Genomic DNA, 18,722 nt, shown 5'->3' on the forward strand with positions numbered 1-18,722 from the left:
AATGTCAGCTAGCTACCAAGCAAAATATGGCTACAACAGTGTAGTGTGCTTGCTTCTCTCTACAGTTCCCTTCAACAAGACAAACCCTCTTTTCTAATCACAAATGAATGGTGTGATCTGGGTCAATAACAGGAATATCTATATGGCACAGTATTCTCAAACAATGTAGTGTAGTTATCATACTTGATGGGTTTCTTTGCATCAACACAAGCCCCTTTTTCCTCTGACAAAATTAGTTTAATTTAACAAAGGAGTCTCCAATTGTCACAGTCAGAAAGTAAAGAATCCAAAAGTTATCTGGAGTTTTCTTCCTTGTGGAAATCATATTAGGACAAACTCATTCTTAGCTAAAAGGAAAAATAATCAAATCATTGTGGGTATGATGGCAGTCTTAGAAGTGCATGTCTCCCCCAGTGTTTTTAAGCAAACTAAAGGATTATGACTGATATGGTAATCAAGAAAAGTTTGCTTTATTTGCAGATATTCTTTGTACTTGATAAAGCTAGAAAAAGAAAGGTCATTGTTGTGGAACATTTTGAGACAATTTCAAGTCTTTTGGGCAATAACATTAATAAAAATAAAACAAAGGTTTTCGTGGTAAATTATGTATCTACGCAGAAATTGGTTCAGCAATACCCATCCTTATAGGAACATAACATGAGAAGTATTTAAGTGTACGAGTTAAAAATGAATCTGCTAATGGCACCAAGGATATGTGGGAAGAGAACAAACAAAAGATAATATAAAACTGAGAAACTGGAAGCTCTTGTTTATAGATATGGACAGTAAAACTCAAGCAGTGAAAATGTTTTATGTAGACAAGCATTTTTTTCTATTAGTTGATGGGGAAAGAGATGATGAAGCTGGGGCAGGGTGATCAAAAATAAAAAGAGTTGGCTTTTGAAAGCAGACCCTTAAAGGAGAATTACAACATTACAGAAAATTATATTTATAAAATAGCAGACAGTGTTCTCAGAACCAAGTCAACACAGGCACAGATAAAGAAGATTTTGCCAGTGGGTATGACTGCAAATCATTTCGGCTGTTCCCGTTAGGGGTCGCCACAGCAGATCATCTGTTTCCATTTCTTCCTGTCCTTTGCATCTTGCTCTGTCACACCAACCACCTGAATGTCCTGTCTCACCACATCCATAAACCTTATCCTAGGCCTTCCTCTTTTCCTGTTACCTGGTAGCTTCATCCTTAGCATCTTTTTCCCAATATACTCAGCATCCATCCTCAGCACATGTCCAAACCAATGGAATGTTGCCTCTGGCTTTGTCTCCAAACCTTCCAACCTGGGCTGACCCTCTAATATACTTATTCCTAATCATGTCCATCCTCATCACACCCAGTGCAAATCTTAACATCTTTAACTCTGCCACATCCAGCTCAAACTCCTGCCTTTTTGTCAATGCCACTGTCTCCAACCCATATAACATAGCTGGTCTCACTACCCTCTTGTAGACCTTCCGTTTCACTCTTACTGGTACTTGTTTGTCACAAATCACTCCTGACACTCTTCTCCACCCAATCCATCCTGCCTGTACTCTCTTCTTCACCTCTCTTCCACACTCACCATTACTCTGAACTACTGATCCCAAATATTTAAACTCATCCACCTTCGCCACCTCTACTCCTTGAATCCTCACCATTCCTCTATACTCACTCTCATTCACACACATATATTCTGTCTTAGTCCTGCTAACCTTCATTCCTCTTCTCTCTAGAGCATATCTCCATCTCTCCAGGGTTTCCTCCACCTGTTCCATACTCTCACTACAGATCACAATGTCATCTGCAAACATCATAGTCCACGGGGACTCCTGTCTGATCTCGTCTGTCAACCTGTCCATCACCACTGCAAATAAGAAAGGGCTCAGAGCTGATGCTTGATGTAATCCCACCTCCACCTTAAATGCATCCGACACTCTCACCGCTGTCACACTATCCTCGTACATATCCTGTACCACTCGTACATACTTCTCTGACACTCCCGACTTCCTCATACAATACCACAACTCCTCTCTAGGCACCCTGTCATATGCTTTCTCTAAGTCTACAAAAACACAATGCAACTCCTTCTGACCTTCTCTGTACTTCTCCATCACTCTCAGAGCAAACATCGCATCTGTAGTGCTCTTTCCCGGCATGAAACCATACTGCTGCTCACTAATCATCACGTCCTTTCTTAACCTAGCTTCCACTACTCTTTACCATAACTTCATGCTGTGACTGATCAATTTAATCCCTCTGTAGTTACTATAGCTCTGCACATCACCCTTATTCTTAAAAATCAGTACCAAAACACTTTTTCTGTACTCCTCAGGCATCCTCTCACTTTCCTAGATTTCATTAAACAATATGGTTAAAAACTCCACTGCCATTTCACCTAAACACCTCCCATGCTTCCATAGGTATGTCATCTGGACCAACAGCCTTTCCATTCTTCATCATCTTCATAGCTATCCTTATTTCCTCCTTGCTAATCCACTCCACTTCATGATTCACTATCCGCACATCATCCAACCTTCTTTCTGTCTCATTCTCTTCATTCATCAACCCCTCAAAGTACTCTTTCCATCTGCTCAACACACTCTCCTCACTTGTGAGTATGTTTCCCTCATTATCCTTTATCACCTTTACCTGCTGCACATATTTCCTAGCTCAGTCCCTCTGTCTAGCCAATTGGTACAGGTCCTTTTCTCCCTCCTTAGTGTCCAACCTTTTATACAACTCTTCATATGCCTTATCCTTAGCCTTCACCACCTCTCTCTTTGCCATGCACCTCATCTCCTTATACTCCTGTCTACATTCTTCATCTCTCTGACAATCCTACTTTTTCTTTGCAACCTCTTTCTCTGTACACTCTCCTTTACTTCCTCATTCCACCACCATGTCTCCTTGTCATTCTTCCTCTGTCCAGATGTCAACCCAAGCATCTTTCTAGCCATCTCCCTTATTAGCTCTGCTGTAGTTATCCAGCTATTTGGTAATTCTTCACTGCCACCCAGTGCCTGTCTTAACTCTTCCCTGAACTCCACCTCACAATTACCTTTTTTCAGTTTCCACCATTTGATCCTTGGTGCTGCCCTTATACTCCTCCTATTTTTGCTCAACGTCATCCTACAAACCACCATCCTATGCTGCCTAACTACACTTTCCCTGGTCACAACTTTACAGTCTCCAATCTCCTTCAAACTGGCCCTCCTACATAAGAGATAATTCACCTGTGTGCATCTTCCTCCACTCTTGTTTGTCACCCTTTGCTCCTCCCTCTTGTTCAAATACGTATTCACCACAGCCATATCCATCCTTTTCGTAAAATCCACTATCTGACCTTCTGCATTCCTTTGCTTAACATCATATCTACCCATCACTTCCTCATCCCCTCTGTTCCCTTCACCAAAATGCCCACTGAAATCTGCTCCAATCACCACTCTCTCACCCTTGGGTACAGTTTTCACCACTTCGTCTAACTCACTCCAAAATTTTTCTCTCTCATCCATCACACACCTAACTTGTGGAGCATATGCACTAACAACATTCATCATTACACCATCAATTTCCAGCTTCATAAACATCACTCTATCAGACACCCTTTTCACCTCCAAAACACTCTTGGCATACTGTTCCTTCCGGATAACTCCTACGCCATTTCTCCTCCCATCCACACCATGATAAAACAATTTGAACCTACCTCCGATGCACCTAGCCTTACTTCCCTTCCATTTGGTCTCTTGCACATACAATATACCAACCTTCTTTCTGTCCATCATATCAGCTAGCTCTCTCCCTATACCAGTCATACTGCCAACATTCAAAGTTCCGACCCTCACTACCACAGTCGTAGCCTTTCTCCTCTCTTCCAGCCTTTGGACATGCCTTTTCCCTCTTCTACTCCTTTGGCCAACAGTAGCCCAATTTCTGCCAGCACCCTGTTGGCTACCAGTACTGGTGGCAGTCATTGTTAACCCGGGCCTCGACCAATCCGGTATGTAAATATTTACTGCTGTCTGCATTAATGTTTTGGCAAAGTATTATGCCGGATGCCCTTCCTGATGCAACCCTCCCCATTTATCGGGCTTGGGACCGGCACAAAGAAATGCACTGGCTTGTGCATCCCGACTGAAAGTAGGGTACATAATACACAGAAAAGTGTGGGCTGCAATTTACTGGAGAAAACTGTCAAAGAAATATATTTGGAGCAAATAACTAGAGAGGGGAAAGGAATAGAGTGGGATGAAGTCGAGCAGCAAAAGTCTGGACCACATCTTAGAGACTGCCTTCACTACCAGGGACTGATATCAGGTTACGGGCAAAGACAAAGGGATAAGGGAGTCCTAATGAAAGACAAGTTCCTGTACAATTTTTAGTCCAGTCTAGAACAGAAGATGATGGTAAAAGTGGAAAATTAATAGTGCACATAACATACTACATGATAAATATATGAATCAAATCAGTGGAAGTTAGAAAAGTTTGGAAAGGTAGGCTGGAAAAGCAATTTACAAAGGAACAATGCAAGGACATATGAATGGCTTTAAGTATACTACGAAGTCCAGAGGTCTTTGCATAGGTATTTTTATACCCCAAGCAAACAAAGAATTTTTGCTCAGGTAGACTGCAAATGCTAGAGGCGTAATGGTAAAGAGAGAGGTACTCGAGAATATGTTTTTGGGAATGTAGTGAGTTGGCAGATTTTAAAACTTACCTATAGAGTACTCTGTCAGAAATATTGCAGAAAACAAATGGCTGTAACTAAGGAAATGATTCTTTTGAGCTGGCACACAGGATCTGAATTGCCTAGACATAGGTAAGATCTTAAGTTTATGCTATTGGCTGCCAAAAAAACAATTGCCAGAAAATAGAAATAAAAATCGAAACCAGCTGTAACTGATGGTCTGAATATTGTTACAGATAAAATAACTTGCAGTAGGACTGTTAGAAAAGGGAATTGAGCAAATTAAATAGAAATGAATGGAATTTGTGAGGACAATACACACAAAATAAGGTTCAGGATGAGGAGTGATGTTTAAGGCAAGGCACAAACTGACCAATTTATGTAATGTTGGAGTGAGTGAGTGAGTTAGATGCGTGTTACAAAAAAGAATGCATGCAATGTACAATGCGTGAAAAATGTTAAAATGGTTTGTCTTCTTTTCTGTTAATGTGTGCCTATGTCTTAACCGTTAACTTAATAAAGGTGTAAAAAACAATATTCTTTATACATATACACATAAATGTAAGCCCCCAATGGGTTTTATTGGGAATACAGACTGAAAGTTGTTATAAACATATTCTTTTATGCGTATGATAATCACTACAATCTCCACAACGGTATTTATTTATGCTTTTTTATGCATATATAATTAAGTACAATATCCACTACTGTACTTTGCAGAAAAGGGCCTATTAAAATAAGGCACAATTCTACTCAAACGAAAGCTGGGGGAAAAAACTACTCAAAAACATAAAATGAAAGCTCACAAAACTCACTTAAGATGTTACTTTTCCCACTATTTTACCCAGGCTCTAATTAAAAAAAATCTGCAGGAAAAAAGAAAACACTTTGTAATGAGCACAGCAAAATATTCCATTATTTTCACTACTCAAGCATTTGTGTCGTTTAAGGAACAGAACCAGGGCAGCCCAGACATAGAAGCATTAACTCACACAGAGAAGCAGAAGTAACTTAACTACCCTGAGAAACACAGCCTGTACCTCTTCAAGACACATTACCTCACTTCTGTGTTTAGGAATCAGCTCGCACCAAACCCAGTACGTTAAGTTTAGGGCAAATACACTATCTCTTCAGTCTGATTTCTCACAGCAAAGGCTCTTCCCATCACTTCAGCAGGACAAAAAGGAAGAAATGGCTGTAACCTGGGAGTTCAACTAAGAAAATAAGCTCCTCTACCCACAAACGCAGCATCCTGTACCTTCAAGGCAGATTTACCCAACACTTAATATGCAAGTATTAGGCTAGCTGCCCTTGTGGGCTATTTTAAGCCTAGCCAGTTCCGCTTTTTTGTGCTATAAATAACCTGTCCCATCTGGTTATAAACTGGCCTTACCCATCCCATGCTTGATAATTACCTATTATCCTAATGAGAACAACTGGAATAATATCATAAGTAATTTGGGGGGATCCATGCATGGGATAAAGCATTTAAAGTACAGGGGCAGTGCTGGTGTAAATTTTGTTTCCAACCCATCGATCTAAATTGTGCTTGAAAATGGACAGGTTAAGTCAAGCTCTCGCTCAGTAATGTGCTAGCAACTGATCATTAATGTCACCACATGCTTTTCTATTTCAAACCAACGAAGAATATATAGCCATTAATCTCACACTTTGGTTCAAATCTTTAATTCATGAGCATAAGCATCTATACACTTTGGTTCAAATCTTTAAATCATGAGCATAAGCATCTGTAGGCTCTTTGGGACTTTGTACATTAATAAAGAACAAATGGTGAACATATAGGATCATAGCAAACTCAAGGCACCCAAGTCTTATGACCATTTACCTCCTGTCAGTACCCATTCTCACACTGTACTCACTCTCTTAGGAACAGCTACACCAGTCAAGCCCAGGGGGAATTTGTGAATGCCCTTCCAATTATCCTGGTCCCATCTGAAGGAAAGATGACAGTGTAACACACTGCTTAATTGTACAGGGAATCTGACCCAGAGAGGAGAAGGTGCTACACTTTGAACCACTCTCTCCACCTTGTTCTATTTATTCAGTGAAGATTTAAATCTCTGTTTCTAGTACTGGTGGGACTATTTAATTTGCGCAGATGAAAGAGATAGAGGACCTCTGAGTCCCTAATTACATGAGTGGGAAGGCATACAGCTCTGTTCTAGGGTCTAGAAGATACTGAATAAAGGAACTGTGTTTTCTGGTAGATTAGGGTGTTTAAGAGATTGATCATCTTTGTTTGGAACCCCTGTGCAGCTTCTTTTTTGGCTCACAGTAACTGAACATTGGTCTCCTCACAACAATATTTTCTTTTGCATCCTGTCAAACATATTGCAAACAGTCATTGCTTTTTCATCTGCAACAGTCTGCCTTTTCATTCTTCTCAAATGTTCTGTTTGCAATAAGGAATAAATCAAATTTCTGAATCATAACTTCCATTTCTTAGACAAATTAACTAAGGGAAATAGATTCATTAAGTTGCAGTTACCATTTCTCAAATGAAAGATGAAATGACATGCGCAATTACCTCTAACATCATGTTACCATTTGACAACATGGTCCAAAGTCAGACTAAAATGCATGTGGCTAGCCTCATCAGCTGCAGAGTGAGCACAGGATACAGACCACATTATATGCATTCCAAAATGATGTAGGCTACAGGTGCCAAATTAATCAAAGCTATAAAAAGTGTACACACATGCAAATTTCATACAAAAATTGAGTGAGGACACAGACAGACTAACAGGCTTAGACATCTGTTACTTGCAAGGGCTCAGTAATACGTTACTTACAAGCTCATAGGTAAGTGCAAGGCCAGCTGCCCGTGTACACCATTTTAAGCTTAACCAGTTTACCTTTTTCTACTCAAAATAACCTATCCCATTTGGATAGAGATTGGCCTTACCCATCCCATGGTCAGTAATTATACATTACCCCTAATGAAAATAACTTGGATCATGCCATAGATAATTTGAGGTGACCCATGTATGGGATAAAGCAGTCGTCTCTGTCCATTAGTAGTACAGGGGGCAGTTCTGAGGTAAATTTTCTGTTTCCTATCCATAGATACAAGTTGCACTTGAATATGGGCAGGGTTGAATTTTGTTGTATGTGGCTGCAGAGTCTGTTTGACAGCATGGGTATCCTCTGTGAAATATACCTGCCTCTCCAAGCTATTTTGTTGATGTTGCAGAAAAGGTTTAGATCCCTAGGTTGAGTATTTCTGATGTGGACATAGGATACCTTGTATGCCAGATACAGGTCACCTCTAAGCAGTCTGTAGGATACAGAGTAGAGTGACAGAGCTTGGAGTCAGTCCATGTAGGACATGATGTTTAGCCTTGTATCCTTTTAGTAAGGTATCTCTGTGTGTGTTTCAGTTGTTGCATGTGTCTAGGCAGATATGTGCCAAAGCAGGCACTATATTTTTAGACTGGCCTAATGATGCCCGAGTAAAGGGGGACAATGACATCCATAGATTGACATAATCCCCTCACTGATAACCTGTTCAATATAGAAGGACTTTCTTACAACAATAGACACATGTTGGTCACTGTCCACATAAAAGTTCCCAAATCCCAAACAACTTGGTCAACTCTTTGGGGAATTAATCTTATTATCTTATTCTTTGTTTACAGATATTTATTATGCAAAAGGAGCTAATCAGAGCAAACCCTTAAATGACCTGCATGGGAGAATAAGGTGGACACATGCTATTACAGGTAATCTTGCATGTTTGGGGAGAGCAGAGACAGTGCTTTCAGTGATGGTAGGATAGGAAGCTTGATGAAGCAGAGAACAAATGCTTCCCACTAGTTCAGGTTACCTTAGGTGACTGTTGCCTCCAACTGCCAGCCAGCACAAGACTGAAGGATGTTTTTTTTTTTTTTTAATAACAGTTGAGTTCAGTTACTGGAGTTAATAGTTTGCATGTTTTGTGAATAGAGTTGAATCTAACAGCAATAAGTTTAAACAACACTGGTTCAATGATTTGTGCATTTTTTTATTCTACCAGTTAGACAATTAAGTGTACAGTGAATACACACTAATGCCTTACAGCTACTATACCTGTAACCAATAAGCAAAGTTAAAAAGCAAATATCTTGTTGTTCATCTAGATTAATTACCATGCTGTGGCTACAATGCCGTACTTCGAAGTAGCTAAGGCTAAGAGGTCAAATTTAGAGGTGTGCTGGACTGGAGGCTCAGAGTACAGAACTGCAGTCTTAGCTGCGTTTTACAGCTGATCACTCAGAGCTTCATAACAAAATCTCAAAGGGGGCAGAAAAATCAGCCATTTGAACACAGTCCCCAGTGTCTTAGTTCATAAGCCATTACTATTACAGTCAGATATTGTGCATTATTCTGTTTTCAGTGCAGGTGCTGTGCTGAACTTAATCTCAGTACAGTCAATAAGAGAACAGACTAAAATACTACTTCACTATGTTATTAAATCAGAAGTAAAAAATACTCTACCAAAAACAAAACTTTTTTTTTTCATTATGGTTTACCACAATTAAAATGTTAGATGTTTTAGCAGTTAATGCTGTGGTATTAGTCACTGTAATGCTGCACTAAAATCCCTAATGAAAAATAGGGGTCACATTTTATTCTATTCACAATAAAACTTGTAGCATTTTGCTGACAGGCACTACATCAGTATGTATAGATGTGTTCATTGCCTCAGTCTGACATTTTGCATTACATTCTTTGTACACTCAAGAGGGTTATTTGATCTTCTGCTCTTTGAGCTGAACAGAGTAATGGTCCAGAATATTTTCCTACTGAGCTATAACAGCAGAAGTAAACTCTCAATATATTTAACCAAAAAAATGTATTTCATGTGGAACATGCCATGAATAAAATAATGGCCTAAAATAAATCTCCAAGTTGGCATTATCTCTCAATTAAAAAATATATATTATTATTACCATGACACCTGACAGTTTAAATGTATGTGCAGTAAACTGCATTGCAAGAAAATGGAATTGTCTGTCTTTACAGATGGAAACATTATCCAAGTGCATTTTATAGCCAAGGAACATGCTACAAAATAAATGATCTGCAATATTTGATACTATTACAGACACATGATCCTTTGTTGCTACATACTACTAGAAGTCTTACCCTTTCGAGTGTTCAATTTCTGTTATTCCTTTCAGAAACATAAAAGAAAGCTATCATGAACAAATGTGTAACACTGATGTAATTTCAGAATTAAAATGGTATGAATTTCTAAATAAAAGTAATCTTTTTATATCCTAAAGCAGAAAAAAGTAAATTGATTTTTTTTTTCAAATTTAAGATGCAGTTGTAACTTTGTCTGTACGTAAGAACCCAGTCTCTTTCTTTTGTTATAGAAAATTATACCTGCAACGCTCACTGAAGCATCAATGAATAAATGGTAAACCAGTTGTTAAGTGCGTACCAAGTATAAACAGCAAGAGCCAAAATCACTTAGTAGCATGGGGACAGACCTTCTGAAAACATGCAGCAGTTATGTGGTTAAAAGTAATACTTAGTAGGAGGGGGCTTTTATACAATACTCACTGTAGGAGGGTGCTTTTATAAGAGCTGCACCAGGGCAGGGCAGACAGGGAGCCGCTAATCCCCAAGAACAAAATGGATAAAACAGGAAAACAAAGATATAAAAACAACTCTATAGCTCTTCAAGACAAACTTCCTCAAAGCTATATTTTCCCACCACTTCTACTACCAGAATACAAGGATCCAAGAAATAAAAACTAACATGCTTTACAGCAAACATAGCTACACTTACTGAAACTAGTGAATAACAAACATCCTGTATTCCTCAATATGATCACCTCACATTTATGTATTTACCTGCAGCTAACAGCCAAGGGTGCACTGAGCGACAATTGTAGTATCCCTCACAGCTACTGTAATCACATTCACTATAAACAGGAAGCTAAACTTAAAACAAATACATACTCTTGGTGCTGTTCATACAGGAACAGCGACCACATGTGAGGGGCAAACAGGTGGCCAAGTAACCCCATGGAGAAACAGTTGTAAGGTAAAGGCCTTAAATACAAACATACACTGCCCTAGTTCTCTTTGAGGTAAATTACTTCCCAGTTATGATTCTTCTGACCACTACCATCCAGAACCATGGGTACACTATATCAAAACAATATATCCTCATGGAAATCAACAAAGCTTATCCACTCTACTAGCCATTCTACAAGAACAGAGTCTGGGTTGGATCTAACTTACAGCTCCACTAAGAAAAACAAGCTAGTAACAAAACACATTATAAAGACAATTTACGCCACAGTTCATGCCTCTTCCCCCATGACTACAACCAAGATCCAGAGATCTAATGAATCAAAACACTAATATGCCTCAGAGCTACTTAAACTTTACTTACTAGTTTCTGTGAGTGCAGTTGAAGGCAAATACCATGCAACTCTGAGATGATTTATCTCATGATTATTGCTTTTTCCACCACTGGTATCACAGGCAGCACACACACACACACACACACACACACACACACACACACACACACACACACACACACACACACACACACACACACACACATATCGACATGCACACATAGTAGTATCTATAAACAAGTCCCCTCTAAAACATTCACTCATGCTCATGAAAACACTAACCCATACTCCAGAGTGAATGCCTCCAAGAAATAATTGTCATTCCCTACCTGCATCCTGCATTCCAACTACCCACATAAATATACAAGTACATACCCAAATTCACACACTCAGAAAGGCTAACCGTGATGTTGAATCCTTTGGTGTCAAGGCCTCATCATGGTAAGCCTTTCAAAATCTCATGGAAGAAATGGAACAGCAAAACCTTTTCATTTACTGTGTTTTCAGTTTAGTTGTTGACAAAGGTTATACTATCGTGCACTTTTGTTTCTTGACAAGGAACAGGATAATGTGAGGCAGGTGTGCAAAACAGCTGAATAACTGCTGATAATGATTTTCTTTTGTAGCTCTGCCAAAAACCTCACTATGGCTCCCTAAAGACAGGATCTTTTGTAAATGGCATATCTGTTCATGCCTGTTTATACGAATACAGCCAGTTTCCTAGCCAAGCATGTTTAAGATTCATAAAGCTAATCTCAAAGAGTCAACAAAATCATAAGCACATTAAGCTTCTGGCTCATCACCTGTGAAAACTAATTCTTCCAGGTTATTGTTGCCATTACTTTCTGGTACAAGCTGAACAGAAGTTATAAAAGGCCATTAAAGACATATGAGTTAAGTACATATTCAACGCTAGAGACATATTACATCAGTAACTCAACTCCTCTTCCAGGCCAAAAAATCTGTCTAAAGTCGCCTTACTCTTGAATGGAAACATTTACCGTATGGAAATCATTGTAGGTCAAGCAGACATCTTATTCTTCTGATGACTTTGTACAAGGTTCCTTTTCATAGCCAAAAAAAAACCCCAATATAAATGTGTGTCCTATTGTTGTAAGTCTAGCTACAAAGCAAGCAAGTAGTCATCAGCCACACTTGATTTAGCCACATATACCAAAGGCACTGATGCATTTCACATTCTCATGTAAAATGACTACAAATAAGATGCCACCTACTGACCTTCATGTGCACAAAACCTACTACCTGAACTGCTAGATTACTGTTCCTAACAAGTGAAGCTATTTCTGATTTTCTCAAATCCTGAGGAAATGAAGCTAGGGTTTCACAAACCTATTAAAAAAAACACTTCTCCAACCTTGCTTCCTCAATCTAGAATCACTTACCTACTCAATTACCTGCAGACTACATGTTCAAAATCATTAAGCCAGGTGAAAGTGCATCTGGCTGCTAGTGTCTCGCTGCTCATCTATCCAACTCCAATGCTTACTCCTCATTTACAGAAGCAGTACCACTTCTGCATTTAATTTAAACCCTTACACATTGCAAACATATCACAACCCAACTATATTCCTGCTACACACACACACACCTGCCTCATCATATTCACAGTTGACATGAAAGAAAAGGCCAATCCTTAACTCAGTCATAATACAGAGCAGCAATGGGACCCCCATTCCACAAAGGATATGCATGTGTGCACTCACCACAGACATCTATACATAAATTACAGGCTTGCTGATTCACTGCAGCTCTCTGCTCATGGTAAACACAATGTGCACTTCAGTTACTTTGCTAGTAATTCCATACCTAGCAGTTCCTTAGAAATAATGGCCCAAATTTTTCAAATTAATTATTTCATTGTATTAGGGTACAATGTGTATTACATTCACACTTGCATACTCGGACACTTTATCCTGAATAACATTAATGGCTTTGAAATAAAAGTAATGCACTATTTTATAGTCCACCTCTACCATGTTTTGAATGCAGCCTATATCCTGAAGACAAGCGTTTTTAATTTCACCTGTAACCCTGTTTGCTGTTATACAATGCTTGCGATTTTTAACTTATCTTTTTAGCCAAATCGTAAGCTGAAAAGGGTCTTTTTGACCAAACTCCTGGTTACCAAAAAATGTTTATAAATAAGAACAATGTCCTTCTCTTCTACAATATGAAGGGACCAGAGGTGTGAACAGTGACCGTGCAGACTGATGCATTATGAAAAGTAAAAGGCTGATACTGCTCTGGAGATGGTCCCTTCTGCACAAGGTGCTATGCACTTAATTGTGAAAATCGTAATACTGTTGTAAAACTGTTGAAAAGCAAGTGGGTCATTCTCCCACAGAAGAAACAATTAAGTGTCTCAAAGTAACTGCAGACATGCAACTCTCAAGATAACATGCCAATGCACTATTGGCTGCCTTTTCTCTAGGATTCTATTTAAAAGGCTCTCTTCAGCCAAACTTAAAACCTGCCTAGTTTCAGTACTGAGAGGATTCACAGGCAAGCCAATTAACAGGCAATATAAAGGACTGTATCATTCTTTTTTCTAGTATTAATACCTTTTCCATGGTCTCCACTCCAGCTAAAAAGGCGATGGACTCCTAAAATACATTGGAACACTAGGGAGTTACATCTCTTCTCTGGCTCCATAGTTCTCTTCAGCAATATAAAATCTTTTAATGCCACGGCCTTCGTATTTCAGTCATCTTACCAGAAAATCTATTTTGTGAAACACTCCCCAATAAACAATGTGAATCTTTAAATCACAGCAGCTTGTGTTAGATTTCTGGGAAATTATCTTTACATTCAGATATTAAAAAAAATGCTGCATAGTTGAAATGAATGTAGTTAAAAACTGAAGGCCAAGATTAATCCATGGAATAGCAGCAATGCATTTAATTGCCCAGGAGTTTTGAAACAAGGAAAGCGACTAGAGTACATAGGTTCATAGGCATATACAAGATAAATTACCTCCAGGGCCTTTATAAGTCTAGCCATGCAATCCAACCCAGTTATGTCCTTATGTGTGTTTATTAGGAGAGGAAGTTTCTGGAGGTTATGTGGAGGTATGTTAGTTTGGCCTTTACTATCCACCTCTGTCTATCAGTGACATGGAGGCCAGACACTGGCTGAATTTGCAATTTCCCATCCATTTTTCAAAATTAGGCTTGAATAGGGGTAGGGATGGACTCTGCTCGACATGGAGAGCCTGTTCGAGAGCATGGTGATCTTCTAAGACGCATATCTGTCTCAGTAATATGTCTTATGTCACAAACAAAATTTAAATCCTTGGATGTAGTGGTTCTGATGCTGCTCATTTTGTGGATGTGCAAAATGTCAATCAGAGCTTGATCTGAGGATGCCTTCAATGCCAGGCATAGATCACATCTCAGTACCCTGTAAGACTAGAGAGAGAGGGCTTTAAGTTGATCTATATAGGCCATGTCTAAGGGACTAGGTACCAATCCATTTCTATGTGGATTAGATGTGTGTGGGGTGGGGGTGGATGTTGAAGTTAGAATATGCTGTATCTACAAGTGTTAGACCATTGAATACTGAAAGAAACACATAGACCACCACACTGAAGAGCATAAAACTTAAATTCTCACAAGGACAAGTGCTTTCAGGAAAACCCTTAATCAGGTGCATAAAATCATAAAACAAACCCATACATTTATAACACCTACAAACCAACCACAATCAAAATTAAAATCCCCTCCCCCTCAAGACAGGCTTGATTGGGAGCACACAATTCAAACCAGATGATTTTTTTGTCTGCCAAACATTCAGCTATCCAATAGGATTCACAGTTCTCTGTTTTATTTATGATGTCACCACCCCTAGCATTAATATTAACAACCTGCAAGACCATGAATGAAAATGTGTGGCCAGTATGGAAAGCAACATGCTGTGCTAGCACATTATGTTTTGCTTCTATAGCCTGTTCTCATATGTTGTAACATTCTATCTTTTAGTTGCCAGTTAGTCTTTCCTATGCAGACAGGAATGACATTGTCCACATTTAACTAAATAAATGACATTCATTGTATTACAGTTGGCATAAAGATGGGGTTGATAGACATGACTAGTAATAGGATGAGCAAATCTATTTTCCATGGCAATGTATGGACAAGCTTTACAACAATGACAAGGAAAGTCCCACTTCCAACAGACTGAGGGATCTTCTTATACTGTAGTCCTTTACAAAGCTTCTTCTTGAGATTTAAGTAATTTTTAAATACAAAGAATATTTTCAAGTTCTGACCTCTTTCAGAAATGAAAATAGGGCTCCCTTCCACACTCCATCCTATGCATCATCTGATGTAATTAATCCCCAATTTTAATAATAATTTGTTTTATTCCAAACGCATCCATACTAATAGGGGTAATAAATGTCAGACTATAGCCAACTTTGTTTTCTATGGCGTTGTCCACCCCGACTTCCACAACACCTTCAATAGGTGTGTTCTCATTAGTTAAAATAGCTTTAAAATGCCTTAAAGTTCTCTTTCATTGAAACTCCTGTACTAAATCATTCACCAAATTAACTGGGTAACCACATTTCAAAAATATGCTCTTCAGAAGGTCACATTCTACCAGAAAGTCAAGGTCGTCAGAGACCATTCTTGCTGCTCTTACCAACTGACCTTTTCTGATACATTGGATGGGCACTAGAAAAGTGAAAGAAAAAGTTTGAATACGTCTCCTGTGTTGGCTGTGTTTGAACGTGTATGTGAACTTGACATCAGATGTTTGCTCACTAATGACTGTAAAGATTTAATTGGTCAGAACTTGAAAACTACTCTTGAATCAAGCAAGAATGTTACTATGAGACATGTGGGTATGTATAAATGTGAAGCTTGACCCTACTGTAAACATATAGAAGTAGGACGTTTTTTATCGATCGGGGATGTACATTATAAATGTAAAGGTAGGTACAATTGTAACTCTAAAAACGCAACCTACCTTGCAAAATGTAAGTCTTGCCCGTATTTTTACATCGGGAAGACAAACTGTAAACTAAAAGAATGCCTTTATGAACATCTATACAGCATTAGAAAGGCAAAATGGAGAATGCATTGGCAAAACATGCCTCTTTATCCTGGGTATTGTTTTGTATTTACGGTAATAGACCATGTAGTCTGTGATAAAAGGGGAGAGCCTATGGCAATGAAACTAGAACAACCACAATTGTTTCGACAATTGAGACTGAATGCATATAATCAACCTGGACTGAATGATGTAAACTCTATTGTCTGTATGCTAAAACTGAGGAGCTTGTTAAGATAAAAGGTTTAAACATACATATATATATATATATATATATATATATATGTGTGTGTGTGTGTGTGTGTGTGTCTTTTAGTTGAAAGGAACAGTTTCTTAGCCAAAAATCTGCATTTCTTAGTTGTGTGTTATTCTAGACTATTTAATTTAATCTGTTTGTGTTAGGAGGTGGGGTAATTGCAAATCATGTGATTTGGGTGAACTTTACTGGATGACTGTTGCATGGAGTTTTGTCTTAAGAAGTTTTGTCACTGAACCAAACGAAAGTGCTAATTTTATTAAATTTGTGTTTTGCTAACATTTTTGCCATTGCCTTATATTTTAGCAGTTTTGGGCTTCTTAGTTTTCTTTGAGTGTTTAGTTGAATTTTGACCATTATAGTCTGTGGGGAAGTGGGCGGCCACGGTGGTGCAGTGGTTAGCATTGCCGCCTTACAGCAAGAGGTTCTCCGGTTCGATCCTCGGCTGGGGTGCCTTCTGTGCGGAGTCTCTGCATGTCCTCCTGTGGTCTGGGTGGGTCCTCCGGGGTGGTTTCCTCCCACATCCCCCAAAGACATGCTGCAGTGGATTGGACACTCTAAATGGCCCCTAGTGTGTGGTGTGTGTGTGTGTGGTTGTGAAGGGCTGGCGTAACTGAAGCAACAGACTGTACTCCACTGCCATTCAATGTGCGGACAAGGTGATCCGCTGTGGCGACCCCTAACCGGGAAAGCCGAAAGAAGAAGAATAGTCTGTGGGGAAGTAGATCTGGCTAAGTCCACTGTTGTTGTCTTTCGGCTTTTCCCGGTTAGGGGTCGCCACAGCCGAACTCCGGTCCACTAATGATTGGCAGTAAATTTTCACAAACGCCAAGGTGCCAGCTCGACGTTCAACCTTCAATGAAGGCACACCCATTTATGCATGTATTTTGAATGCCCACTGTTGTTAGACTGATAATTAACCTACAAACACACACACACACACACATACACCATAAAAAGCAAAATATCGCCTAGTCAGTGGGACTTTTAAGGTAATATAACACACAAGAATTTTTTTTTCTCTTTACAATGTATGCTTATACATTAATATGCCCCACAGAAAAGACCTACCCGATCAATGACAAATAAGATGCCTTCGAAAACATCTTGCTGTGTATAAACAGTGCGGCTGAAGTCATCCTCATCAGTTCCAGTATAGTCTTTTATAAAGAGGTGCTTAAATGCCAAAGTATTTTCTTCTTTGAATGCAACAACAAGCTGATTACGTAGACCAAAAAGGAAAAGCTGAAAAGTAACAATGTTGTTAAGTAACTTCTTTCCAGAAATACATATCAAATTAGCATTTCAATTGTATTACTCACTGTAGACTAGTAAGGTACATATGCAGGAAAAGCATATACAAGATGTCAACTGTACTGCTTAATGGAGTGCAATTTCAAATAAATGCCTTGTACACTGAACATAAAGCAAGGTATTATGTACTCTAACCGGGTATGCCCAACCTTATCAAACAGCTCATGTAGCAATGTACGTATCCCAGATAAGTGCTGCTCTTTCTTCGATACAGTCATACACAAAACACTGACCAATAAATTAGAACTAAGTATTGATATATTCTTAAAATGGATAGCTGCAAGGCATATAAATTACACATGGCAAGTATCATATTGTAATTGGACAGATGAAATTCTGCATTAGTCAGGGTGTCCCACTGGGCTCAGTCTTAGGTCCTTACTTGTTAAGGTTGTATCTTACTGATTGATCTTTTTCATCTGAGTTATTCTATAGTCTGTACGTAGTTAAGTTGAAAATGGGCACACTGATTACATCTGTTACAAACAGGGCAAGTTTGGAAAAGAATTTGACTAAATTGAACATTTAGGCACAGGACAATAATATGCCAATAAATACATAAAAAAACTAAGCATATGAGATTAGGGAAGGCACAGACTGAAGGATGAATTTTTAATGCATCACTTAGTGATTGAAACTGAGGATTCATTTAAACCTGGATATATGGATAGATCCAGATTTGAGTTTTTTCTGAGCATATCAATACATCAGTTAATGATTTAATGATAACTATAAAACTATACCATACAAAAATCATTGCAAGTTACATTAAGCACAAACTAAGAAAAAAATAGTAATGCAGGAGGCTTATAAGAAAACTAGCATGAGTAAATTGTAGAGAGTACAGCATAAATATACCAAGGGCATCCATGGATGAAAGCATTTAAGCTGCTTTGAAAAAGATTAAAATATCTAAACTTGTATAGTTTCTCAGATATTTAAGAGGAGAACTTATTCAGGGATATAGGGCATTTACAGGCAACTATCTCTGAGAATGTTAGGGATTATCAAATTA

The 18,722-nt window shown here is 38.7% G+C and overlaps 1 protein-coding gene across 2 annotated transcripts in view; it reads right to left on the bottom strand.

The window, feature by feature from the left end:
- Window positions 1-18,722, bottom strand: part of LOC122813614 (mucolipin-2-like) — a 1,348,087-nt gene that overhangs the window by 420,684 nt on the left and 908,681 nt on the right. For both annotated transcript variants that reach the window (XM_044086031.1, XM_044086029.1), the window contains one exon: window positions 17,465-17,638. In XM_044086031.1, coding sequence (XP_043941966.1) covers window positions 17,465-17,638 — 174 coding nt within the window. The remainder of the gene's footprint in view (window positions 1-17,464; window positions 17,639-18,722) is intronic.

The sequence above is a fragment of the Protopterus annectens genome, chromosome 10.part0 (genome assembly GCF_019279795.1).
Source record: "Protopterus annectens isolate FY-2018-M chromosome 10.part0, PAN1.0, whole genome shotgun sequence".
NCBI lineage: Eukaryota > Metazoa > Chordata > Ceratodontiformes > Protopteridae > Protopterus > Protopterus annectens.